Here is a 26,799-nt window from a genome sequence, read left to right as displayed (position 1 = left end):
CCATATCTGTTAAGCTGTGAGATGAAACAGCTGAAAAGCCAGCTTGTCATGCACCTTTTACTAGTGAGAGCCAAGTTGCATGTTGAGAAAATGTTGGTCAGTTAATTTTAAGCTGTAAACAGCTATAGTACAATACTGTAGCTTTTTTTTTTTTTTTTTTTTGCAAAATATAGCATAACTGCATTCATAAAAATCACAAGATTCACTCTTAATGAATGACATTTTCAAAGTCCATCTGTCCTGTTTCCAACAGCGAGTGCTTAAGAAAAAAGTATAAAAGCAAGAAAGGTACGTTGTGATGCTTTCTCAGCCTCCCAGCGTTTCAAACACTTCTTTCTTCAGACATGAAGTACAGAGTAATTTTTTTTAAAACAAAGAGAGAAGCTTATATAGAAATACCATACTAGAACAATTTGGTATGTTTTCACCAGTCCCTGATGTGTCAGATAATCCCTTACATAAAATGTCGGAGTTTAGTTTAGGAACAGCTAGCGTTCTGCCAGCATCACCTCTTAGTTTAAATGGCTTTTTTTTTTTAAAAAAAAAAAAAAAAAACTTTAAGGCTTTTGTTTTGCTAAGCTCAAGCTCAGCCTTTCTAGACTTTTCTTGTTGGGGAACTGGAAATTCCCATACAAAAATTGAACTAGTTATTCTTGAGCATTGTTTTGATACCTGTTCGGTTTCTGTACCTGTTCATTGTTTCCAACCAATATTCCAGCTGAGATCTGAATTAATTCATTTTTTAATTTCTGATTTTGTTTGATTTGCTGCTGGAATTCTGATATTGATTACTGAAATTCTACTGAGATGCAATTCTGAGCTGCACAGACCTCTGTGAGATCTCTCTATATTGAACATATGTAACCATTCCCATTTTGCTGTTAGAAAGAGGAGCTTCCAAGGAAGGTACACCAGTTGCCCTCTTAGGCCATGAAGATGTGTTTGCAGTATTTAAAATTGATCCCTGTTTCTCAAGCAGTAAATCTTGAGACATGGAAGGCTGAAGGGTTTTAGGAGTATTTTGAAACATGCAAAAAGCAAGCGCGCTAAATGATGAAATCAGTGCAGTAAGATGTTTGATTTATCTAAATTGTATCTTTATGTTCATTATTCTATTATTATGTGTCTGGTTTATTTTCACATTTCACTAACTGTTTCTGCAAATTCTATAATTTTCCTCTTCTCTCTGTGCTTAGTAACTTTACCTGAATTTTAAACTTTCATCCTTTTGGGACTTTTTATTGCTGTCAACACCAAACTAGTGCATAATATTATACATTGGAACAGTAAAGCAGCTCTTGGATTCAGGAAAACAATCCTCAGCATATTTATGAGGTTGGAGCCAAAAAAGGGAAAACAACAAGCTTTAACATTTTATCACAATGCTGTATTTCAACTGTTTCATATTAAAAGTATTTCAGACTAAAACCTTGTCATTAAAGCACCTTCTCAGGCTTCAGCTCTGTGAAGTTCATTGTTGAGCATATTTAAAATTAACCAAAGCAATTTAGAATTTGTTTCTTTTAACCTGTACATATTTGCTTAATGTAGAGTTAGATGCTATATAGCTTAAGGTTCATACTTGGTTGTGTCCACTGGACTACAAGAGCAGATCCCAAAGTGTTTAGGCAGATTCTTTCAGATGTGCTTGTTGTGTAGCATGGAGGTCTGCTTGCGTGACTGATGTGACTGGAGATAGAGTTTGTCAGACTGCAACTTTTGCAGCTTGTCATTCAGCTGTTCTTGTTTTGAGTGTCAAGTTTGAGAAATGTAAAATGGATGATCTTGGCCTTTTTTCTTTTCTTTTTTTCTTTTTTTTTTCTCCCCCAACTCCAGAATGGTACAGTGTATGCACAACCATTTTGTGAGCTTTCCTCATTCAGCCTGCTAGTGCACCTGTAATTTTTGATCCTCTTAGCAGGTTAAAGTATGAGTCTTTTGATATCTGCATCACATTCAGCTCTGGAGCTGTCTGCTGAGAATGCAGACATGTGGATGACAAGCTGTTGCTCACACCTTGAACAGACACCTGTCTTCGCTAGACACAGTGCACACAGTTTGATTTGTGAAATAGAAATCTCTATTTCAGGGACTGAATTTAGTGCAAGTTTGTATGCTGTCTGTTATGGTTCCACTGAAGTCCAGTCCCTTGGGATAACATCTTCACTGTGAGAGTGACAAATCTCTGGCACAGGTTGCTCAGAGAGGTTGTGGAGTCTCCTTCTCTGGAGATCTTCAAGGCCCGCCTGGATGCAACCCTGTCTAACATGCTGTAGGTGACCCTGATGGGTGGGGAGGTTGGACTAGATGATCTCCAGAGGTCCCTTCCAACTTTACCAATTCTGTGATTCTACATAGTTGAAAAGCAGGGATTGATGTTTGTGATTACTGTTTTGAAGGAAAGATCTGGTTTTTTTTTCCAGGAACAAACTCTTTCAGCCCCCATTCCCCCAACTTCCCATGGGATTAGAGAACAAGTTGCTTAAGGCAGTGACATTAGTTCCTGATCAGATTCAATGAATTTGAATTTGGCCATTATTTTGAAGCTAGTGGGTCTAGGTCACGACAGATTTTTAAATCCTATGCCTTGAAAATGATAGTCTTTTTTATTTTTTTTTTTTTAATGGATTGGGGGCAGCCATTGTTAATGTAAAACTTGTGTCTGAAAGATCTTTCTGCCTTGTGTCCCCACTCTGAACTGAGTAGCCTTACTAAAACACTGAATCCTACCAGGAGATATATTTTACATTTTTCTGACATTTTTTTTTCAAAGTGTCTTCTTTGGGAAAAAGTACTGGCATTTAAAATATTCTGAATTAGGTGGCAAAGCCTGTGGTCATACTTGGAGGTCTTACTGAAGCCAAAGACAGTTATTCTTGCAGAGTAGCTTCAGGATTATACAGATGGCATACATGGATTAAGAGGATCAGTCTGCATCTTGGCCTGTGAGCCCTCTGCAGACAATCAGGTTCTGTCCTGGGAGTGGAATGGCAGCACTCTGCCTTTGAAAGCATTTCTCCTGATGTATAACGACATTTATAAAGATTCTGCCTGACCTCTTCCTTATTGCCCATTCGCTTCAGTGAGGCTGTAGCAAATAGGATTGTCTAAGCAGTCCTGAACTGTATAAACTGAGAAATTCTGTAGTTCTGTTGATAAAAATATACCATCAATTTCAAACAAAAAGCTTTGCCACTTCAGCTTGCTGCCAGACCTATGCTGCTTGGAAGACCTATGATCTTGCATCCCAAAGAGTAACTCAGCTCATTTTGTTGCATTTGTGACACCTCTTCACTTCATTATAAGCATACCAGATTTCAGGTGCTATCTAGTTTAATATAAACAAAATAAAATAATCCTGTTCTTATCATCCTGCTTCTGTGTAAGGGTACACCAGAATCTAGTGACGTGTTTTACAGTTAAATTCAATCTCTATTTATAGATATTTAAATCTCAATCAACTATAGTATGCCTGATTTAACTGGTAGTGAAAAAAATTTACGTCCCATATAATTCATGTGCTTGAGAGATGTTTGATTTAATTATTGCTGTTGCATGTGCTTAGGTACCAAGTACTCATTTCTTGTAAATTCTCCCAGATTATTATCTTTAGGAGATTTGTTTCAGGGGGACACAGTTTCTGTATTTGTAAACTCAGTGGTTAAGTAGATAGCCTTGTTCTAGGCTGTATGTGTGTCCCTACTACAAAATTAAAGTAGGTGAAGGAAATACTGCGTAAATGTTTCCTATGCATATGGAAGTTTAATTTCAAAGAAATTTTCTCTCTTCCTCTTCCCTACTGCATTTCATGTTGTCAGTGCCATGTCATTATGGGACTAGCTGATGCAAAATGTACTTTTAATTTTCAGAATTCACTACAAATATGCACTGATTGATTTTCCCCGTAGTCTAGTAGCCTGATAGATTTTGGTGTCTTGCTTGTTACACATGGGAAAACTGAAGGAGAGATTTGCTCATGGTCAAGGATTTGATAGAAGTAAAGGATTTCTGACTTCCAGCTATTTTTTCAGAGCATCTCTGTCTCACTACAGATGTAATCAAAATATTACATAATTGAAGCAGTAGAACAAGAGTTACCATAGAGTTGGTCGTATGTGGAGACTAGCTAGTGCTTTTGTAGGCTTAGTGGAGAAAATTGAAGTCTTAAAATGTGTCTTCAAAAACACTTTTCCAGTGGTAATTGGCAAATATTTCATATTTGTTAATATTATTTTTATTAAATAATCTTTTTAACTAGTAAATGTATAACTCAAACTGATCTGATTTAGCTTGGTATTCATTGCAGTGCATTGCTTGCATATCAGTTTATGAGCTGGGGAAAGCCTTGTCTGTATCTAATACCTGTAAAAATGTCCAAAAAAATGTTAATTACATGCGTTTGTGTTACTGTCAAGTTTTGACACTCCCTCTCTAGACTGGAGACTTGAGATACAGCTGATACAGACTGATTAAGACATTGATAAATTAACATACTACAAGGAAATAAAGCAGCAAAAAGATCAGTGAGCAGCTATGCAATCAAATTTACCCATTTACAGTGTCATAGTACAGAATAATGCAGATTTTAAGGAATCACACATTTGGTCACTACTGAATTACAGTTTTGAAAATACTGTATTTTCCCCCAACATGCCAAGTCTTATCAACATAGACCTGATGTCCAGAAGGTTGTCCAGCCTAGTTTCTTGCAGCCTCTCAATGGGCTTTTGTCTTCAGGTCAGCATTACTACGATCCATAGCTGTCTACATTCCTACCATTGGAAGTTGCACCTTCCTTCTTTTCTCCACCCGGTATCTTATTCGCCACCTTTCCACCAGCCTCCTTGTCTCCACCTAAACTCTTCCCAAATAAACAGCCCTCCCCTAATTCCTTTTTTTGCCGTTGGTCCCAGTGTTGCTACATGCATACCCAGATTGGTATTTCCACTAATGTTACCTAGGTAATGTTAGCCTTATATGATGTTACTGACAGAATTACCTCAGTAAGTAGTAAGTGGCCTGCAGCTCAAAGTTCCTCTGTTATTATCCAATTTTGAGTGGCTGAATTTAGTTTACTTTATTCAATTACTAGACATAATTATTTTCCTTTGTCTTGATTCCTCTTCCTAGTTTCAGTTAAGCATAAGCAGATTCTTATCAGAGGCACTGGTAGTTTTCATAGCAGAGTAGCTTGTTTTTCATCCTTCTGCTGTGGGCTGTCTTAGGGTCTTAACTATTCTGAAGCCTTGTTGTCCAGCTAGACCTTTTATTTGTAACTTTCTTTGCTTATGATCTGTTTTTACTGAAGTCTTTCTGCTTAATTAACTTGGAATTAAAGGAGGACCCTGGTGAAAGTCTTGGAGCTGAATCTCTTGTTTTTCTTGCCTTAGAGAAGCCTATAAATGTTCTAACAAACCAGAGAAGGCTACTGGTTGGAAGTCTGTATATCACTAATCTAGAAATGCAAGGACAAGAAGGGCAAGAAGATAGTTGCAGAGATTAATTAATTCCTCTGCATTTAGGTATCATGAATTGCCTAAATCATCCTTTGTTAAATTTTTCTAACCTGTTCGTGCATCTCCAGCTAAAGAGAAATAAGATTCCACAGCTTCAGGAAGTAATATGTTTTAAGGCCTCATTAGTCTATGCTTGTTTGTCTTTTTGTTTTTTCCTAAAATCTAATCTCAATTCTTTTACTCACTAATTTAGGCTGATTTTGGGGGGAACTCTTTTTCCAGGAGATGAAATTAATTCATTCTTTTTCAATGTTTTCTCAGACACCTTGTGTTATAAGTCTCTAATAATTATTTGTTCTCCTCTGGCAGGTATCCCAGTCTGTTACCCTTATTGTGTCCCACGCAAAATCCTGTTGTTCTTGGAATATTGAACTTGGTTGCCTGTGATTGCTTCAACCCAATTATCTATTGCATCTAGATCTCCAACACTAATTCCTCCACATTTAGTTAGAATGAAATATGTATTAGTCGCTTTCCTAGTAATCTTTTTAACTTTCTAAAACAACAAAGATCCTTGTTTTCCTTCATTAACTGTGTCTTGCACAGCTTTCCCATTGAGTGCCTGAGTTTATAAAGTCTTGTATTTTACCCTCATAGGCTGTCTTTTGAGTAGTTGAGATAACCAGTTTTGAAAAAACGTCGTGTCAGCATTTGCCTCCAAATTTTATCTGTTTCATGTGTAATGTTACCTTTGTTTTCTTCTCCACCTTTTTGGTGAGGAAGAAATTTTAAATTCAGTTAAGTTCATTTTAAATTCACTTCAGGTGGTCTTTTACCTTTTCTTAAATTTCAGAATAACTGCACTACTCCTGATGTGCAATGTAAGACTGCCTTACTCTGACCTCTTTGCTGTAGTTGTCCTTCATGAACCAGTTGTCTCTTACTATGTTGCTATGCCAGTACGTTGTCCCGCAGAGGTTTTGTGGTGCTGAATAGGACATGCTGCAGAGCATCTCAGGTTGTCTGATATTTTTAGAAATTGTAGACATACTTGGTATCTGAACCATCTGGGTATACTGGCCTTGTTTCTTCCATGATCCTCTTACGATTTCCTACTGCTTCCTTGATTCTAGCTCTAAGACAAAATTATGGTGGTTTTAATCTATCAGGGTTTCTCTCATTAATTCTCTCAAAAATTATCTTTTTGCTGTTGTTGAGCTAGTAATCTGAACTGCAGCTCCACCTCTGCATTTTCTTCCTTTGAAACGGGGGTCTCAGCTGAAAAAATGACAGCCCTTCTGCCGATCTCGTTTGTGCAGCCGTGCGTGCGTATGCCCCTACTTGAGTATTTATACTTGACTAGGAGTTTGAAGATGGAGCCACCTGTGTCCCTGATGACTTCAGCAATTTCCTAGAATTTTTCTGTTATAGCCATATCTGGTCATAACATTAGCGTTGTGTGACTTAAGTAGTATAGGAGAGGAGGGGCGCAAAGAAGGGAGGACAAAGTTAATTTAAACTTTTTGAAATAAATAGCCTTTCAGTATTACAGGACAGAATATTACAAGTTTATTTGAAAACCTGTGCTTTCCTGAAATCACATACTATTTAAGCTTCCGATACCACTTTTCAGAATGAGCCTTAGGTGGTGATGATTTTCACATTGTACCAATGTTTCTTTAAACTGTTGATAGCTAAAAGACATTTAAGACATAACAATGTAATATGTTACATAAAAAATAATTCTTAATGAACATGTTAGCCTCTGTTATACAAACTGCTATTTGATTGGCAAAATATTTATTGTTAAAACAGAGTCCAGTAATATATTGTATTAACCAGTTTGTCAGATTTAGACATCGGCTTAATGTTTTGTACAATATCTTATTCTTTATGAGAAAAACTGCAGAGAAGTTAAGTTTTTGACTTCTGTGGAATTCTGTGCATGGTTCCAAGGGATATCAAGAGAATTTTTGCTCAATATTCAGTAAGTTTAATTGTAGCTTAAGTTGTTCGTTTCATCAGTATTAACTCATGGGAACAAAAATAAAATCCTTGATGTCCTCAGTTATGCAGGCTATTAAAAAAATCCTATCATTAAGAAATTAAAAAATGATTGTTGATGATGTCTGTTTTTAGCTCAGTGTATGGTACCTGCAGTTCAGCATCTTACTAAACTGTTATGAAAGGCTGTATTGCTGAGGGAAGGAAAAGGATAAATCTAAGCATAAAAATTATTATTTAATTTTTGAGTCTCTGAAGGAGGAATCTCTCCTTATTGATCTTTAGCCTTTTTTTTTTTTTTTTTTTTTTTTTTGCAGTTCCAAAGGTAGCACCGTATGTTATTTTGTGTGGCAGCTGAGTGTCATCGTTAGCTACAGACCTGCCATGAAAGTTCATGAGAGTACAGAAGATCAAGATACTTGTGTTCTAGTCTATCAAAAATCCAGAGAAATTTTGTTTTTTAAAAATGCAAAGTAATCCTGTCTGTAAGTACTCCCACTTAAGAGAAATTGGACTGGAAGAGAGAATTGTCACAGAAATTGTAGGAAACGTAGAAGTCTGGCTGCTTGCGTATGCTGATTTTGAATATTGTATAGTAAAAGGCACAGATGATACCACCTTTTAAGCATTATTCTTTGAGATGGAAGGCAATTACTGCCTTTTCTTACAGGCTGTAGCTTCACATGTATAGAAGATGGTCAGTGATACGGGCTGTCTTCCCAATGCTTCCTTTTCTATGTATCCTTTTCTAGATGATGATTTTGGAGCTGCCTGTGAAAAGTAAGAAAACCCAGAGGGTTTTGTCCCAGAGACTTTATGAAGATTGGCTTTCATTTCATTAACAGGAGTATCTAATTTTTCTTCAACTTAATGAGGGTTGCTCCTTGGATTGTGGTTGCATTCTATTGCTGAGAATGATGTATACTGAACAAGACTGAAGGCAAGATTTCTATCCTCATATTGACAAAACATTAAAGGTGGATTCTGACAGCCCTACATATAGCGGTGTATTTTGTAAAAGCAGAAAATACCACTTTACTCCCATGCCTTACTTTTTTAGGGAATTAAAAAGAAATTGCCTTAACAAATGTTACTTCAAAACATGGAATGTTGCTGAGAATTGGACAAAGTTTGCCTGGATTTACACTTTATGCAAGCTGTTGAAGTTGCAAGGGGTGCCTGAATGGACAGGTGGTTGATCTGACTCTTTCAGGAAGGACTCCACACGGGTGTCAGACTCTGCATTTGAGAGTCTTGTGCCAGCATCTGGCTTCAGAGCAGAAAGTACCTAGAAGTGTAAGTGAACTTCAGTTAGATTTTTTTGGAGTCAAGATGTAGCCCTTAGCAAAACAGACACAGCAAGAGTATATGGTATGTAAATACGAATTTTCCAGAATTTAAGAAAGTTTCTGAGATGTGGAATACCTGGGTTGTGATATTATGAGCCTGACATCTAGGAATCTTACTCCTCTAGGACCTATGGTGAATTTATAAGGGATTTCACTGTGCTTATGATGGCTTAGAGCCAAAGAAACCATTATATTCTCACTGTTCAGAGTCTTTTGGCTGCTGTCTTCAGTTGTCACTCAAATTTTCTCATTCTGAGTCTGGTCTCAACCAGTGTTCTCTTTATTATTTTCCTATATTGTTTTCTGTCGTTTAATTCTTTGCAGTACATAGGATTATTGATCTCAGCCTTGTTAGTAGATGGCTCTGCGTTGTTGTGCGTTGAATTCAACTGTGGATTTGCTGATGTTTTTGTAGTGTTCAGGTTTGCTGGATGGGCTCATTAAAATGTATGCATGTTCTTACTCCTGCAGGCTGCAAAATAAATCCGTATTTCAGCTTCTCAGCACTTCTGGTTACCTGAATTGTGGTTGATACTGTTATTCTCAAACCATGTGGAATTAAATATCGTAATACAGACAATCATACTTCTTGTGAAACTTCAGGAAGGAAAGGGGTTTTCTGCAGTATTTTGTTCCTTTACATAACGTACTAATTTTTCTGTCATTACAGATCTCCTTTTCTGATCTTTGCTATTAGTGTTTTCCTGTGCATTGTATCTATTTTGTGTTTTCTCTCTAGTTTGCTAGTAGAGGTATTTGCATAGTATATGTCTTCCTTTATGCATGAAATGAAATGTCTTATTTGTTCTGGTGTGGTTGCAATATTATGTAGAGCTGGGATTCTTACTTCGCTGCAATTTCTGTACTTGATGAAGAAATTGAGGTCATGATTTGTCTATGTGGCTTTGTATTGCTGACCTTTTTTCTAGCTTTCCATGTTTCCATTTATGGCTACACAGGATGCTCTTGAGAGAGAATCGTCAGTCTAATACATGCTAAAGTGCCTTCTTCTCAGTGACTTGCAGACCACTATAGTCTTGGTTGATAACAAGTTGTATCTTCATTGCTTAGAGCAGCTATCCATGTGAGTGTCTTAATATTCAAAACTACACCTAAAAGAGAAAAAGGATTTTCACGATCTTATAAAAGAGAAAGAAATAAGAACTCTTGGTGCATCTTTGGCAAATCTTACACAATATTGATTACAAACAACTTCTTTTCTACTTGGGTTTTTTCAGGTTCTTTTTTAAATTTTGGGGTTTTTTACAAGCCTACTTGGGACATGTGTATGAAAAAATGTTTTGCTTTTACAGACTCACCTGTTGTTGACTGTTACTCTTTTGTAAAGGTGCAGACTGTCTTTGATATCCTGTTAGATTATTTTGGTAGGACCAGAAGTGAAATTTTAACCTTGTAGATTCTGTTTTCATTCAAAAATTACCTTAGTAAGAGATACGTAATTGGAACTAGCAGGAATACATTTTTCTATGTGAAAGGTTTTTCAAATCTCTTACTCCCATCTATTATTAAGTCAGAACAAGGCAAATAGATAAAAGAAGGAAATGAAGAAAGTTTTCAGGAGCTGAGTGGCAAAAAGCTCAGTTTTGTCTCAAGACAGAGCATCATAATTTGTTTCAGTTTCTACACAGCTAGCAAAACTCCATCATGCCTAATGCTGGGGGCGGGGGAGGGTAGGAGTGACACAGCAATTGATATAGTTGATCTAAAGATTAATTAATCTGTTGTATATTGCTACATTTCTATAGCTTTATGGTTTCTTGATGCAGTTTTCCTCCAGTAGTGCAAAGGTTAACAGAAGAGCAAAGCTGACAGGTGTTAGATGAGGATCTTTCAGTATATTATAATGGCTTAGTAAGCCTTTATTTATTATTTATTTATTTATTTATTATTGTTGTTTTGCACTTGTGTTGTTTTGTTTTATTTTAATTGTCCCAAGACTACTCTGAAAGCCATGCTTCAGACCTGTATATGTGGAAAAGTCATTATTTGTGTGGGCAGAAGGTAGATCATGCTGTTTTGCCACTTTTTGAGGGATTGCTCCAGCTGAGTAGTGAAATAGTACACTTAGAGCCTGTAAACAAAAAAGGCACAGGCTAACTCTAGAATCACTCTGGAATTAAAAGGTGAAATTCTTTAACTTGTACAATATGGGAGTTCAGGCTAGATGATTTAATGGTCCCTTCCAGCCAGAAAGTCTGTACATGTGTACTAGTGCCCACTTTTCAGCAAAGACAGCATAAGAGACTTCAGCTCAGAACGTAGTTTTGTTTTTAAAATAAATAATGAAAGTATCTTCTCAGTCATAACTAAGGTATTAGACTGGCACAACCCTATAATAAAAGTTGGATCTGTTAATGGCCTCTTTAAATATGGTAACAGAGAGGTTACAGTCTTGATTAAAAATCACTAAGAAATCATTAATGCATGCAAAGGAATACTGGAGCAGTAGAATTTCACTAATCAATTGCAGTCTAAAGTGATGGGTGCCTTCAGAAGCCGGTTTTTAACTGAACTTGGCTACTGTGAGTCTTCAAAATTTTTTGGTGCTAGATAAATCTTAGCTTGTCTCTGGTAATGATCTCAAAATTAAATTTGTAAGTTATTTGGAAGTGAAAAATGAAATTTCCAAATGTATGTCAGTGAGGTGCTTATGTCTCCTCTGTTTCCTGAGACTCTTTATTTTTCTTAATACCTTACATATTCTTGTTATGATTCATAATGCATTTTTTGGGGGAAGCATTTTTTTGAAGAGGAAATAATCAGGATATATACAAAGAAAACAGAACTAAAACATTCCCATGGGTTTAGTAATAGGCAAGTATCATTAAATCCTATTTCTAATTTTGTTTTCCATGTATAAGGAATCTGAACACAGATACGGAGTGCAAGGAAGCATTTAATTTAAATAAAAATATACCATTGGCAGAGTTTTAAATGCCAGATGTTCAACTAGATTACTTTTAACTATTTGGATGACTATTAAGTGAGGGATAATTGCAGAGGGCATTAATATGACCCAATTCATACCCTGTTAGTTTGTGTTGAATGCCCTTCTGTTCCCTTGTCCCCCTGTTCCCCTTTCACCTCTTCCTGTCTCCAGTTTCTGATCCCGTGCATGTTTTTTTTCTCAAACTTATATTTGCTCATATGAACACCACATTACACAAGCGTACAAGGGATTTGTTTGTAAGATCTGTTGTAAATTCTGGTGTTTCAGGCACAACGGTAATTGAGATCGTCATAATAATGGGCAGCTTGATAGAACATCAGGGAAAAAAATCTTCACCGGAAAAGTAGTGCAAAACCAGAGCAGGTTGCCCAAAGAGGTGGTAGAGTATCCCATCTCTGTAGGATTTCAAGGCTTGGCTTGGCAAAACCACAGATGACCTGGTCCGGTACAGGCATCAGTTCCACTTCTGAGCCACAGGTTGAACTGGATGATCTCCAGTAGTCTCCTCCAGCCAATGTTTTTTCTGATTCTGTGAGTTTGTAATCACCATTAGAGTATGCAAACAGGTACCAGAATATGCTAGTTGTTCAAATATTTCATCCTTTTCCATCTTCTTTTTTTTTTTCCTTCCTTATCTTCCACATCCTCCCACATTTCAGAAATTGCATATCACACTTTCTCTGAAATGGTTTTGTGCCTGAGTGCCTACATGCAGATTGAACTAGGCAGGTGCACTGCTACAGCATTCTTTTTTATACTCTTTAGTTTCATTTGCAATAAATCTATTTAGTGCTCTGCAAGACTGCCTTACCATGTGAACTGAAGTGCAGTATGTGGGGACCATCAGGAGAGGCGTTTCAGAACTGCTTCGAAGTTGTACTGAAATGCAAATTTAGAGATGCATACTGAGAAATTGAGTGTAAATGGTGTAAAGGATACACTGTTACCTGAGACCTTTTTGTATATTTTTTCTTTTCTATTTTTTTCAGCCATTTTTTCTTCTGGAAACTGTGGCTAAATGGATGCAGGTAAGAAGTTCAGAAACATTTGTGGAGCATAAAACTCCGTAGACCTAAAGAGCATTTTGTTTTTTCCCTAAATTCGACTGTGATTCATTAAGTGTAGTAGAGAAGTTCTTTCTGTACCTGTCTGAACCCTATTTTCAAAATGTTTCTTTAGCTTACACTGACATACTTCTAATTCCAGAATTTGTATATTGCATATTTGAGTTCCAGATTCGCACAAGTAACAGTCTGTGCAAGTGGGCCTGTCTGAAACTTTTGCAAACTTGACCTGGATAAATTCTTATTATCGACCAACTATCTTCATAAATAGAAATTGCTTTGTTCAGGTACCTGACCTAAAATTTTAGAAGAGTCGGGCAGAGGAGCTTTTTGGGCTGATGTTTTTCAATAGTTGTCACAATAGTGCCGGAGTCCCAGAAGACTTTGAGCAAGCTCATGTTGTGCTAATATTCTAAAAGTTAAAGTGAGTGACTGAATGATTGTAGCCTGACAGCTTGGATCAGTTCTGTGTAGAATAATGGGATGGATGTTGTGGATTGGCAAACTGTAAAGTGAAAATTGTAAGTCTTTCTAAATGGTTTATGCTGTAGTTAAAGCAAGCAAGAATTTCGGGGGTCGTAATGATTTGTGCTGTTTGAGAGGTCACATATACTGGTCACGATGGTCCTTTACGACATTGACGCAGCTAAGAGCTTAAATAGTCTAAAGAAGCCTGTGTTATTTAATACCAAGCAGTAGTCAACTGTGTAACCACACTGTCAAATTCTGTAGGAAGATGATAATCTTGAGTTAATCCAGTAGCTGCATACAGAGCTATAGAAAAAAAAATACATAATTCTTTATTATTATCATAATTTTTAACCACTTCCATGTAAATCTATTTAATATTAATTCAGTGCCTGGGAGTGCTGGTGGATGACAAGTTGACCATGAGCCAGCAACGTGCCCTTTTGGTCAGGAAGGCCAATGATATCCTGGGGTGCTTAGGAAGAGTGTTGCCAGCAGGTCGAGGGAGGTGATCCTGCCCCTCTCCTCAGCCCCGGGGAGGCCTCAGCTCGAGTCCTGTGTCCAGTTCTGGGCTCCCCACTACAACAGAGACATGGAGCTGCTGGAGAGAGTCCGGCGTAGGGCTACGGAGATGATCAGAGGGCTGGAGCACCTGCCCCATGAGGAACGGCTGCGAAAGCTGGGCCTGTTTAGCCTGGGGGAGAGAAGACTGAGGGGGGATCTTATCAATGTGTACAAGTATCTGAAGGGAGGGTGTCAAGGGGACCGGGGAAACTCTTTTCCGTTGTCCAGTGTGACAGGACAAGAGACAACAGGCACAAACTGAAGCACAGGCAGTTCCTCCTGACCGTGAGAGGGGATTTCTTCCCTGTGAGAGTGACAGAGCCCTGGCACAGGTTGCCCAAAGAGGTGGTAGAGTCTCCTTCTCTGGAGATATTCAAGGCCCGCCTGGATGCAACCCTGTCTAACATGCTGTAGGTGACCCTGTTGAGCAGGGAGGTTGGACTAGATGATCTCCAGAGGTCCCTTCCAGCCTTACTGATTCTGTGATTCTGATGACACTCTACCTTCATTTGAAAGTGTATTCCATGAGAGACCACATCCTCATTATTTTTTGTCTTCAACTTAAAAGGTCCCCAAAAATGATGCTGTAGTGTGTATTACAGCAGAATAAAACTGTAGTTAGCATATGCATATTTAAAAGGTCACTTATACAAAGGTTAAATATTTGAAGAGAGGTCAGAACAATTCATTTGTATGATGTAGGGCAGAGAAGAGACCAGTGTATCTTTTAATTGAAGTTAAATGCCACTAAAGAGTAGAGACTTAAAGCTTAAATATACTTAAGCTTAGATGCTGAAAGAGAAAGCATTATTGTAGGAAGGATGATGCTTGAAAATGAATAAAAAGATAAAGCAAAAAGACTTCAAATTTACCACTGCCCACGGCTGTATGATCCTTCTTGTCTAGATTTCATGGAACAAGAAGAGGCATCTTACATTCTCTTTATGGAACATCATAAAGCAAAATAATAAGGACTTTGTGGAGAGGAAATCTCATGAGTGTCTTTGAAGTATGTTGCCTTGAAAATAATTTCTAGAGATAAGTAAAAGGAGATGTTGACTCTGAAACTGTCTGCAAGCAAAAAGGAGAAAAAAGTTGATAGATGAATACCTAAATATTATAATTACTTCAAGTATTTAAATATTTCAGGATTGTACTGTTCTTCCAGTCAATTTACCCATGTGAAATGTCTTCTACTGTGCAGCTAATACTTCAGTTGCAACTATTCTCTGCTGTAAGTGTACTACTTGGATGTGTTAATAATGTAAAAAGGTTTGTTAAGGTTATGAACACATAATATTTTCAGCTGAGTGTATTCTCATAGTAAAAGTTAAATATTGATATGTAAAAAGAGAATAAAAATGTACTTTTCAGATGTCTCACAGTTCTGTAAGTTAGAGGGGGAACAAAAGCACGGGCTAAACAATAATTAAAAAAAAAGCAGCCTATCTCCCTGTGTGTGTTTAGGAAATCTGTTTGTATTCTGTTTACTCTATGACTGCATGTCTAAATGCTTTTACACTGAATTCTTTTTCCCTGTTGTCCGTTTTCGACTCAACTGGTTTGCATTGAGGTTTTAGCTGTAAATGTTGCATAGGAATGTGAAAAGTACATTCAAGTGACTTCTCTTTTTTTTTTTTTTTTTTTTTTTTTGTTCTTAACTTGTTCATTTGTCAGTACCTTGTTATAAGTTTGTTTTGTACAGAATGTTTTATGTTTTTGACAGCATGCATCCTTTTTAATTTTTTTGATCTGGCTGCATGTGGCAATAGTGTGTGATCCAGTTAACATGATTACCACTGTAAGATTTGTTGTTGTTGTTATTTAATGATGCAAAGCTATGGCTTGATGAGCATCCTGCCATCTGCTTTCCAGCCTTATTCTGGCTGTGACTTCTGAGCAAGCTGCAGTTTCTGAGAGAGGTATGGGAGGATCCTGAGTTGTGCGCTGTGCAATTAGCAATACCCGTGGGGTCCTGCTTGGAGGTGCAGGAGAGGGGAAATGCCAGTCTTCGTTTAGGGGCAGTCGTGTCAGGAGCAGACTTGGCTGGCAGTGGCCTTGGAGCTCATAGCATGGCAGAGCAGGCAGGTTTGCAGAGGCAAGTCCAGGCCAGTGAGTTGGCAGCCCTCCGTATGATTGGAAAGGGCAGCAGTGGGGCTGTCTTTGCAGTGTTGGAGCACCATTAAAAATTTATGAGGGAAATAAAGATGGCAGATCAATTTTCATTCAAGCTTTTGGAAATTTGTGAGGTAATCTATGCAGCTTTGGAGGTTTTTTTTAATGTGGACTGAATTAGTAGCTTGCCCTTGAAACAGAAGAATTAAAAGGATCTGCAGATTCTGTTAGAAATTGGTTGGTAGATATGAGATGCAAAAATCACAGTGAGGACTAAAATGGTAACAGAAAACACAGCAGAAGAGAAAACTCTGCATGTAGGAGGGATAATAAAGTTAAGTTTAATCTCCTGTAACCTGCATCTGTCTTTATGCCTCCTCCTTCTTTGCATCTATTGTTTTGTTCTATGTTTTTTGTTTCTTTTCTTTTTTTTTTTTTTTTTTTTTTTTAACCTGAGAATAAAAGATGTATAGATACAAGCTCAAATATTTCTTTAGCAGCATTTAGCAGTTAGCAGTATCCAGGAATATTGAACCTTGAACTCAGTAGGATTCTTTAATTTTTTGGTAAATTGGATTTTGCTTTTATCTATGATTATACTAGTAAATAAAATCTCTTTGTTAGTGGGATACATGAGTAATCTGGAGGGCTTCAATACAGTCTTTCAGTGTTTCTTCATGAGGTTTTGAAAGCTTGCAGCTCTTGCATTCACTTGCTTTTGTATTTAATTTCTGTGGATGGAAGCATGTTTGGCTCTGATGTTTATCATCCCTGAGAAACGAGAGACAAACTCCTTAATATTTAAAATACGCTTCTCAATAATGTAGTCCATGAAAGGAGCTTTAGATATGGCAGCTAGAGAGTGTTAATTCAGTTGTTCTGAAGGGTGAAAGGGGGATGTTAAAGAGCTAATACACACAACATATCAAATATTCTTTGAGTTTTATACTTACCTCCCCTGTCCTCCTCATCCTGCCCTAATCTGAGTAACACTTCAACATCTTATATACTGCCCTTTTCAGACCTTTCTAGGAAGAGTCATTGCCAAGAAAAGCACAGTGCAGGCAATGAAATTGAAACAGCAATTAAGAAAAGTGTTCTTGTTTTCAACTAGGTTTTAAAGGATTTTGTTAGTTGTGTTTTCTGAAATTTTGTGCTTTTAATAATTTTGTCTGTTACACTTGCTTTTTCAGCTTAATTCAGGTGTGTATTGTTTGTGTTTTTGAAACAAAGTAAGTCAGAGGAGAATCAGGTCTTTTCTTCACGTGCTGTCTGAGTGCTGGTAGCTTCCCGTGAGGGTGTATGCTCTTAGCTCAAAGTTCTTGAGTAATAATGAATGCCTTTTACTGAACTTACGATGCAGAATCTAACTCAAAGTTATTGGAGTTTCAATACTTTTTTCTGTGTCTTTTTGCTGGGTTGTTCCTGTGCTCTCTTACATTCAAGTGGATAGGAAGCAGGAGGCTTTTAGATCACGAGGTGTGCTCATTTCTCCTGGTAACTACTAGAATTGCTATAGATGCATTTAAGAAGTAAAAATCTGTTGCTTAGTTGTTCTAGAGGCCTGCATATGCATGTTTTTGTACTGCATTTTTTTTTTTTTGGCTTTGAAAAAAATCTCTTCTGGAAAGACTGTTGTGCAGCTTCTCTCAGCTGGAAGAACCGAGAGGCTACTTTGCCATGGCCTGCAACTTACTGGTTCATTTCTTTTTAAATCTCTGTCCACCGTTCTTGTTCTGTGTTGCACTGTAATGTCACCCCTGAAAGGAGGCAGAAAAAAGTCTGAGATTTGTTGGTTTCATTCTTATTTTTAGAGTAGCTTAGAGATAATCCTCCTTTATGTAAATGGAGAAAAATACACAGTTTTCATTATTATAAAAATGCTGCCTGCAAAAAGGTAACATCATTTGCATTCAGCGTTTATGACTGGAGAGTCAGCATTTTCCACTGTGCTCTCTGAGGCAGTTCTGCTCTTTCCCTTTTACCTAGAGGAAGAAGCATCACAAAGAACCATATGGTCAGATTCAGTACAGATTCATTTTTAGCAATTGTGTCTCTAATTAAGATTGAAGCTAGTCACACATTATAATACTGATCTTAAATGTTACTGTGCTTTGACATCACTTATATTCTATTTTAACTTATTTTCTTTGGAAGCAGATTCTATTAATAACAGTAACTTAAATCCAGAACAGCAGTTCTGCTGGTGAGAACTAGATTATCTGGCAGCTAATTTGAAGATTCAATCCCTGATACATTTAGAAATCAAATCAGCAGTCATCTAACAGGGAGTCACACCAGAGTTTAAAAAAAAAAAAAAAAAAGAGCAAATTTTCATAGGTTAGCAGTTGTAATAGGAATTTATGATGCTTAAACTATAACCATTTTGTTTGATGAGACTGGATTTATTTATTCCCTCAACAACTTAAAATTTTGAAGTTGCAGACTTCGATGTTTTTTTCTTAATGATATTGGATCTAGTGTATGTAATCCATTGTTAAACTTACCTGCAAAAGTTACCTTTGAGATCCAGAGGTGGATTCTTGTAACAACTCTTCTCCACTGTTTTTGGTCCGTGTCACCTATTTGGGTAATAACATCAGTTACCCTTCCTCTGGCAGCAGATGAATGGCCTCAGATAGCCCTGGCAAGAGTTGGTTTACAGCATGGGCAAGGCTTTAATGATAGGACGATAGGAGATGCTGGGAAGGGGTCCCCAGGGCATCCGAGAGGCAGCAACCTACTCGCCCGGGTCTCCTTTGCCCACTGACATTGGCAGGATCGATCTGAAGAGCTCTGAAGAGTTTAAAGTGAGAAAGCCCTCAAGTTTAAAGTTTAATTTTGAATAAGAGTGAAACTGGGACTTCAGAGGAGAGATGTTTATGGAAAGGTAACACTGGTAATCGAAGATTTGTTTATTACTAGCAAAAAACTGAGGTTTTTATGCCAGGTGCAGAGTTATCTCACTCCTCTTTCTTTGCATGGAGGCAGGAATGGGCAGGAAATGATGGAGCTGGGTTTTTTATCCTTCATCATTACATTGGCCTCATTGTTGGTTGCATACAGGTTATGTAGCAGCTGTTGAATGTGCTCAGGTCCAATGGAATTGGAAGTTAAATTTTTTTCAGGTGTTCAATTTAATATATATATATTTTTAGTAATTAATACTTTTCTGAATTTTGTCTTGTGAATTCAGGCCTTGCAAAATGCTGCCTTTATCCATTTTAAATTCATATTAAGAAGTGTTAGAAGTGAATTTCATAGCAGTAAATAATTTTTCCATAATGCATTACATTTGTAAATATTTTCGTTTTCTCCACCTGAAATACTTTTCAACTCTTAGGCAAATTGTAGAGACATTTTTCAGATAAATTGTCTTAAAAAAAAAAAAAAAAGATTCTATTTCATCAGTTCATTTTTCTGTCTCAGACTTAAACCCTGTGAAGGTAGCTCTGTGCTTCATTGGTCCTAAATTCTCTCTTCATTGGTCCTTTTCCTTTCTTCTGGCCAAAATTGGACTTTTTTAATGCATTCGGCATGGGGAAACTGTAATGGTAAGCCTCTGAGTCCTGTGCCACAGTGCTTGATCTCTGCCTAGCTATAATTGTGTTCTTAGGCATAACTCTTCTTTTGCTGCTGCCATCATGGTGATTTTGTCCTCATGGGCTTGTATACAACTCCTTTTTAGTGACACAATTTCCTTACTTTTTGTTAGGGATTTGTAGAGTGTTACAGGCTAGTTGTGGTTGGAAAAGACACCTGAAGTTAGTAGAAGAAGCTTGCCCCTTTCTGAAATATAACTAGACATATCAGGAAAGAGAAATACTGAATTCAAAAACCTGCTTATCCTTCCTAAGTGCTGGTGACTTGTTCATTTTTTGAGCTAGATTTAAGAGATGTGGGTAACAAGCCTATACTTTACATATGCGTACTGTGAAGTGCCTCTGCTTAGAGATAGTAACTTGAGCAAAGTACTGTAGTTAAAGTTCCAAATTTTGTTTCTTCAGCTTTTTTTTTTTTGGGGGGGGGGGGCGGGATTTTGTTTACTGAAATAGTTGATATTTGGAAGAATTTTTTTTTCAGTGTCTGGCCTTGATTGAGAGAGAACCTTTGTTAAATACTTTTTTGAGGGGAAGGAGCTTGGAAATTAGGAGATATTTCTACAGTCCTTTGAACAGCTTAATAGCTGATTTGAAACACCTGAAGATAGAAAGCTGAGGATAGGATTAAATGACATGAATTAAGGAAATACTCAAAAATTATGAATACTTTCCTGAAAAGGGTTTTGATTATGGCATTGTGACTAGTTGAAAATTACTTTTTAATGTTTTTTCCTCAAAACAGTTTAATCTGCTGACTAAAGTGAAAAACATATGTGTTACCAAATGCTGTATTTATTAAGACCTAAAGCAATCAAGCCGTATTTAAAAATAACATTATTTTTAAGATTTGTCATTGTCTTGAAGTATTGTGCACCCTTGACATTTTTTTTAATACTCTTCTGTTGTCTGTGTGTCTTTCTTTCCTGAATAATCTGCTGTGTTGTGTTTTTTGCTTTGTAATACGTTTTTCTTTCTTTTTTTTTCCTGCTTTACCTTCCTCACTTTATATATCATTGTATCAAAGTCTACAGAAACCTAGAAGCTTTCCTACAGAAAAGTTCAGTTGTCTGGCTGTTGATGACTGGAACAAAAATGCTTTTTTTTTTCTGAACATCAAGTACTGTATGTTTTAAACTTTACTCATGCTAAGCTCAGAAACAAGAGTTTGGGCTCCGAAATGGAAATTTGCATGGTTATTTAGGAAGAGCAAAATCAGAGTAAAAGACTTTGCAGCAGATATTAAAAGCAAACTACAGTGTCTAGTGTGTTTAACGTTTTTAAATTTTTACATGGATACAGGGCTTCTGCAAGCTCTTGTAGAAAACTCCATCTGCACAGAAATTCTGTGTGCAACTTTTCTGCTCTGGAATTATATTAAGATTCGTAGTTGTTCTGCCTAAACAATATGAAACAATGGGAAGGGGAACAGAGGGGATTTAATGTCTCTTTCCAGGTGCTGTTTTCATTATCTGTCAAGAAACATACTGTATTTTATGTGTACACATGTATAACGTGTATTTTCACAATTTTTTGTTTAAAGCTGTTTTGAGTGAACTTACTTATCACACAGAAATGAAAGTAATTAGGTTTCCCAAATGGGGAAATTCAATTCAAAAAGAGAGAATTGTCTAAAACAGTAGGGGCAAGAGGGTTCTGTGTAATGAGGCATTGCATATACTGTAACATTCTTAGCCATTGTATACCAAAAGGTCTCTCTTAAAAGAGAAAAAAAGAATTTATAGGTGCATCTCAAGAGACATACGTTTGCTAAAAGAGTGTTTTGTTTTTCTTAAAGGTAAGCTGTGAACATATGCCTTTTAAAAATGTGTGTGCATGTAAGTCAAGTGCAGTGCTGGTGCAGTGTTGGAGCGTGGCAAAGTGTGGGTGCTTTGTGAAGTTGCATTGGTGACTCTGCCAAGGCGACCTGTGCTGGGGGTGTGACACCTTTGCAATTTACTCTGCATGTGGAATGTGACTTGGAGTTACGGATAAAAATATGTCCAAAAAATAGCTAGCTAATTTTTAGGTAAGATAAAACCTTTTTGGTTTTCATGCTCCACTGGCTTACTAACTTATTTCTCTTATAAAAGCTCTGCAAAATTAGGGTAAATAGACTTCTTACAAATGAAAAGATTAACTAAAATGTTGCCTATAGCACACAGCTTGTTTTAGATAACCATATATGAGCCTATTGAGAGTACAGCATTTTATTCCAGACAATCAGAGCAGGACCATAGAAATAGGGTGCATTGTGCTCAGGTAAGACATATTTGTTTAAAAGACGTATTTGGAATTAAAAAATTGCTGCATTGTTGCCTGCATGTACAAGACAGTAAAGGATTATACCTCTGGACTTGGGAATGAAACAACAAATAAAACAGAATTTGAGTGTGAACACTTGCATTTTCACCTTTTCTTACTGTATTTGGTGTCACGATTGCTGTGCACTAGACATGAATGTTCTGGTCTTTTTCCAAAATGAAAACGTACCCTCTGGTTTCATTAAAAAGGCTTTATCTGAAGAATTTTTCTTTAGTATTAAGCACAGACAAAAAATCCTCAAACTTCAAACTGTTTTTTTCCTTCCTATTGCCTTAAAAATATGTGAAGATACTTATTTTCTTCATAGCCATGAGGTAGCTTAACCTTCAGCAAAGAGCTAATTGCACTAGTAATCAACCTGTGATTTGTCTTTTTTGGGGACAGACTCATACATCAGGTGCTGAGTGCAAAGCTAGGAGTGCTTAAGAAACACTTTTCTGTATATGTTTGATTACTGGAGCACAGCTGCTGTTCGGGGTGATTAATGTGATAATATTATATCTTTCACATGGGTGCTATGTCTTTATTTACAGGGTCAAATGACCTCTCTTGCTTATATTGTCTTCTGCCTATGGCATTTTTCGTAGGGTATAGTTTTTTTGTGCTTCAGATTAAATACTTTTTGAAGGCTTGGTAAAAATAGTTAGAAAGACTTTGTATCTACTTGAGGGAAATACCAACGAAAGAAGAAAGTTTTCCAGTGGTCTTCCAGCTATCATGTAAGAAAACCCCCACTTTAGTGAGCAGTCCTTTTAAAATACTGTGCTGAAGACCGGTTTAAATAGTCAAATGCATGTATTTAACTCAGAAACTTACTTTTCACAGAAAGTTATTGGAGTTGAGGTGACCTAAGGACGTTTCTTCAGATCCACAGTTTTATAAGCAAATTTCTCTTCATTATTGATAGTTAAAATTTGAAAGAATATTTTCATATATTGTTCTTTGCCAGAATAAGAAATGGAATTAATTTGGAATTACTGGAAAAGGGGCAAACAGAAAAGTAACTTTTTCAGTTATATATATGTGTATATGTACATATATATATATACACACACACACACCTATATATATATATGTCTTTAAATAGAACATTTTTTCTTCTCCCTCCAAAGCACATTACCTTGACATTTTCAAGATAGTATTTGAAATTAACCTGAGATCATTCTTCAAATGAGGGCAATTTCACAGGTGAAACAGTTTTACTATGGAAGCTTTTATTCTTCAAAATTTTAGGGGCTTTTGGGTGGTATCAAGCAATATTTTGACTGATTTGTATCTCTCTAATTTTTTTCTCATAGCTGTATGGGTCAGCAATGCTGTGTCTCTTGTATGCTAGCTAGTGTGTTGTAATTGATCATGTATTACGACTTCCAAAATTAGATCACGTTTTCAGATACTGTCTTAACTGTGGTTGTAGTAAGTATTGTGGCATTTGTTAGCTTTTTTTGAGTTGAGATATAGGTAGCTTTCATATAGTTGAATTTTACCTTCTTCTCAAACTTACAATCATTCAGTTAAAGATGTGGCAGCATACATGTTAAAAAGATTTCAGAAAATCTGCCGTCATCCTGTATTTGTCTGGAACTTCACTTCTTTCTACTGGTATTGCCTTTTTTCTGTGAGTGAGTGACCAGTGACACTTATGTGAGAGTCAAGGGTTGCTTTGAGTGCAACAGTTGTAAGGCAGAATTTTTAAACAATGCTCAGTTTTAGACTAATTTTGTCTCTGTGCAAAGGAGTGGAAATTTTACAATTGCTTTCCATGGAAGTAAGGAATCTTACTTGGAATAGATTTTTCAAAGGCCTGTTACATATTATTTTCTTCACTATTCTTTTTGTTTAATTTGTTTTTAAGATTGAAAGTTCTCCAATACTGCTGTTACTCTTTCCTTAAATAATGTGATTGTCATCTGATTTGAAGGTTGGTGTTTTTGATTCAGTACTTACAGCACACATATACATATTCCATCCATTCTTTAATGATTTCTTGGAAATCTTTGGAGGAGACATTGCCTTGTCACATACATTTGAATGAAAGTATCATTCAAATACTTTCTTTACCTGAAAAAGAGGAAACTGAATTTTCTCATTATTTTCAAACTAAAGTCTAAAGTAATTAGCTTTTCTGTTCACTTTTTCTTTCTGTGACTCCAGTTTCTATATAGTGTCTTTATCTGTTCAGTTGATGGGTTTTATGTGATATATTTTATTTATTTTTAATTATGATTTTGCAACTGTACTATACCATTATCAATTATTTTTTTTCTCCTGTGCTGATGGAAAAGGCACATTCTAGAAGTTAAACACAGCATGCTAGACTTGTGCAAGCTATGTATATGTTGTTTCTGGAAATAAAACGATCTGTCTGGAATGGAGGCCATAATAGATGAGAAAAAATGTTTGTTGAGCTGGAAGCTGCCAGCTGGAGCGTAGCACAAATAACTCCTATCTGTACTTGCCAGCTTGTCAAAAGCTCTGATGGAGGACAGCTGAAATTACTTTCTTTCCACAGGAAAGCATTGCCATTTTGCATAGAGCTCATTTACTTAGCAAAGTGTCATCTAAACCTTTTGCCCGAGTTCGCTAAATTTAGTTCAAGTTCTATTTTACATTGTTGTTAATTTTTTAATTGATATTTGGCATATACATTCTCACAGTTTCTTTAAATTATAAGTCTTTCCGCAGATACTGTTTCTCTTAATATTTAATAATAAAGCACAGACTAGAGCAGTATTTTACTCATCAGTGTGTGCTTTGACTTGAAAGACGTAAGATGCCTTTGTTTTTATGAAACTACATTTTAAAACACAGGACAGGGTTCAAAATAGCTGAAACTGTTAAACAGAAACTTTCTGAGTTATATGAGCTTAGTTCCTCTGAGAAACTTGAAGCCACTAACCTATATTCTTGCAATTTTTTTTCCTGTTTCCATGGACTGCATAATTACTATCTTTGGCAGACCTGTGTAGTAATTATGTCATCTTTTTGAGATTTTAACGCAAACTCAATAAGGCCAAAATGTCTTGCTCTTCTCAAAATGGCAGGGGTCACACTTACGAATATTTGTAGTGTCTATTCAGTATTCTAGGGAAGACATTTGGTGCAGGAGTCAGCCTGTGTGCATCATAGGCATCATTCTAGATGTATCCCATTAAAGATACTGCATCTTACTGTCAGGTGCTTCCGTAGGAGCTGTTCTGAGATGGTTGTTCTGCAAAGAATTTATCCATAAGATTGTGAAGGGGATTGAGGGCGATTGGTGCTAGTAGAGATCATTAGCATGGAAGCGATATTCCTGTGCTGGCTGTCCTCTGACTTCATAGCTCATGAAGTTAAAAGTTTCTCTGCTGGGACAAGAAGAGTGCCTGTTGTTGCTTCTGTTCATTGGCTTTACTTTTTTTTAAGAATAACTTCAGGGGTTTTTTTTTGTTTGTTTCTCTTGTTCCAGCTGCAATAGACAAAATGTCAATAGAATAAGTTGCCTACCCACCAATACTTGCCATGAACCATTTGGTTGGACCACTTGAGGGGGAGGTAAGTGAAGAGCCAGCAAACGGAGCAGTGAATGAGTCGGTGGAGGCCGACCTGGAGCACTCAGAGGTGGAAGAGGAGCAACGGTATGCAGCTCGCTACCTGAGACACACAGACAGCAGCCAAGGGGGCCAGTCTGGGCAGGAGGAGGAAGGGATGCTAGCTCGATCAGCCAGCACTGAGAGTGGTTTTCACAATCACACAGATACTGCTGAAGGGGATGTTATAGCCACAGTGGAAGATAGTTACGATACAGACAGAGTTCAGGAAAATGAGGATGAGAGCGCATATGCGGTGCAATATAGGCCAGAGTCTGAGGAGTACACGGAGAATGCTGAGGCTGAGCACGGTGAGGCCATTCACAACCGAACACTGCCCAACCATTTACATTTCCACTCCATTGAGCACGAGGAAGCCATGAATGCAGCCTACTCGGGTTATGTCTACACGCATCGGCTCTTCCACCGAGGGGAGGATGAGCAGTATGCTGAGCCTTATGCCGATTATGGACTGCAGGAGCATGTGTACGAGGAGATAGGAGACACGCCGGAGCTTGATGCGAGGGATGGACTTCGGCTCTATGAGCGGGAAAGGGAGGAGGCGGACAATTACCGCAAGGAAGCGCTTGGTGCCCGCCTTCACCATTACGATGAACGATCTGATGGAGAGTCTGACAGCCCCGAAAAGGAGGCAGAGTTTGCACCCTACCCAAGAATGGATAGTTACGAACAAGAGGAGGACATTGATCAGATTGTGGCAGAGGTGAAGCAGAGCATGAGTTCCCAGAGCTTGGACAAGGCAGCTGAGGACATGCCAGAGGCAGAGCAGGGTTTGGAGCATGCTCATGTTCTTGCTGGGCATGAAAGCAATGGCCAGCTTCCCCCTGGTTCTCGAGTCACATCCAGCTCTGGAGACTCCGTACAGAGGTATAGCAAGGAAAAGAGAGATGCAATTTCATTGGCCATCAAGGACATTAAAGAGGCTATTGAGGAAGTGAAGACAAGGACCATCCGATCTCCTTATACCCCTGATGAACCAAAGGAGCCTATCTGGGTGATGAGGCAGGACATCAGCCCAACCAGGGACTGTGACGACCAGGGGCCACTAGATGGAGATGTGAGTATGCAGAGCTTTCCACGCTCAGGTTGCGTCTGCCCTGTTGCTTTAATTGTGACACAGATTGCCATGCAAGAGGGTGGGTTTCGTTCTTGCTCTGTAATTCAGTCCCTGGTAAAGTATGTACTCCTTAGCACATTTTAAATTCATGCTTTGGAAGATATGTAAGAAGTAAACATGCACTATCAGTGAGACAGATTTTCCTTTATGAAACACTGATGATCTCAATTACATTAT

The 26,799-nt window shown here is 37.4% G+C and overlaps 1 protein-coding gene across 5 annotated transcripts in view; it reads left to right on the top strand.

Moving 5' to 3' along the window:
* Positions 1 to 26,799, top strand: part of APBA1 (amyloid beta precursor protein binding family A member 1) — a 93,151-nt gene that overhangs the window by 24,829 nt on the left and 41,523 nt on the right. For 4 of the 5 annotated variants that reach the window (XM_062600379.1, XM_062600380.1, XM_062600377.1 and 1 more), the window contains exon 3: positions 25,364 to 26,562. In XM_062600379.1, the coding sequence (XP_062456363.1) occupies positions 25,417 to 26,562 (1,146 nt within the window). In that variant the 5' untranslated portion in view covers positions 25,364 to 25,416. Of the gene's footprint in view, positions 1 to 12,769; positions 12,809 to 25,363; positions 26,563 to 26,799 lie in introns of all 5 variants that reach the window. The other variant, XM_062600378.1, reaches the window with a different exon arrangement.

Source organism: Rhea pennata, chromosome Z, assembly GCF_028389875.1.
Source record: "Rhea pennata isolate bPtePen1 chromosome Z, bPtePen1.pri, whole genome shotgun sequence".
In the NCBI taxonomy this organism is placed as follows: Eukaryota; Metazoa; Chordata; class Aves; order Rheiformes; family Rheidae; genus Rhea; species Rhea pennata.
This window is presented reverse-complemented; position numbering and strand designations above follow the sequence as displayed.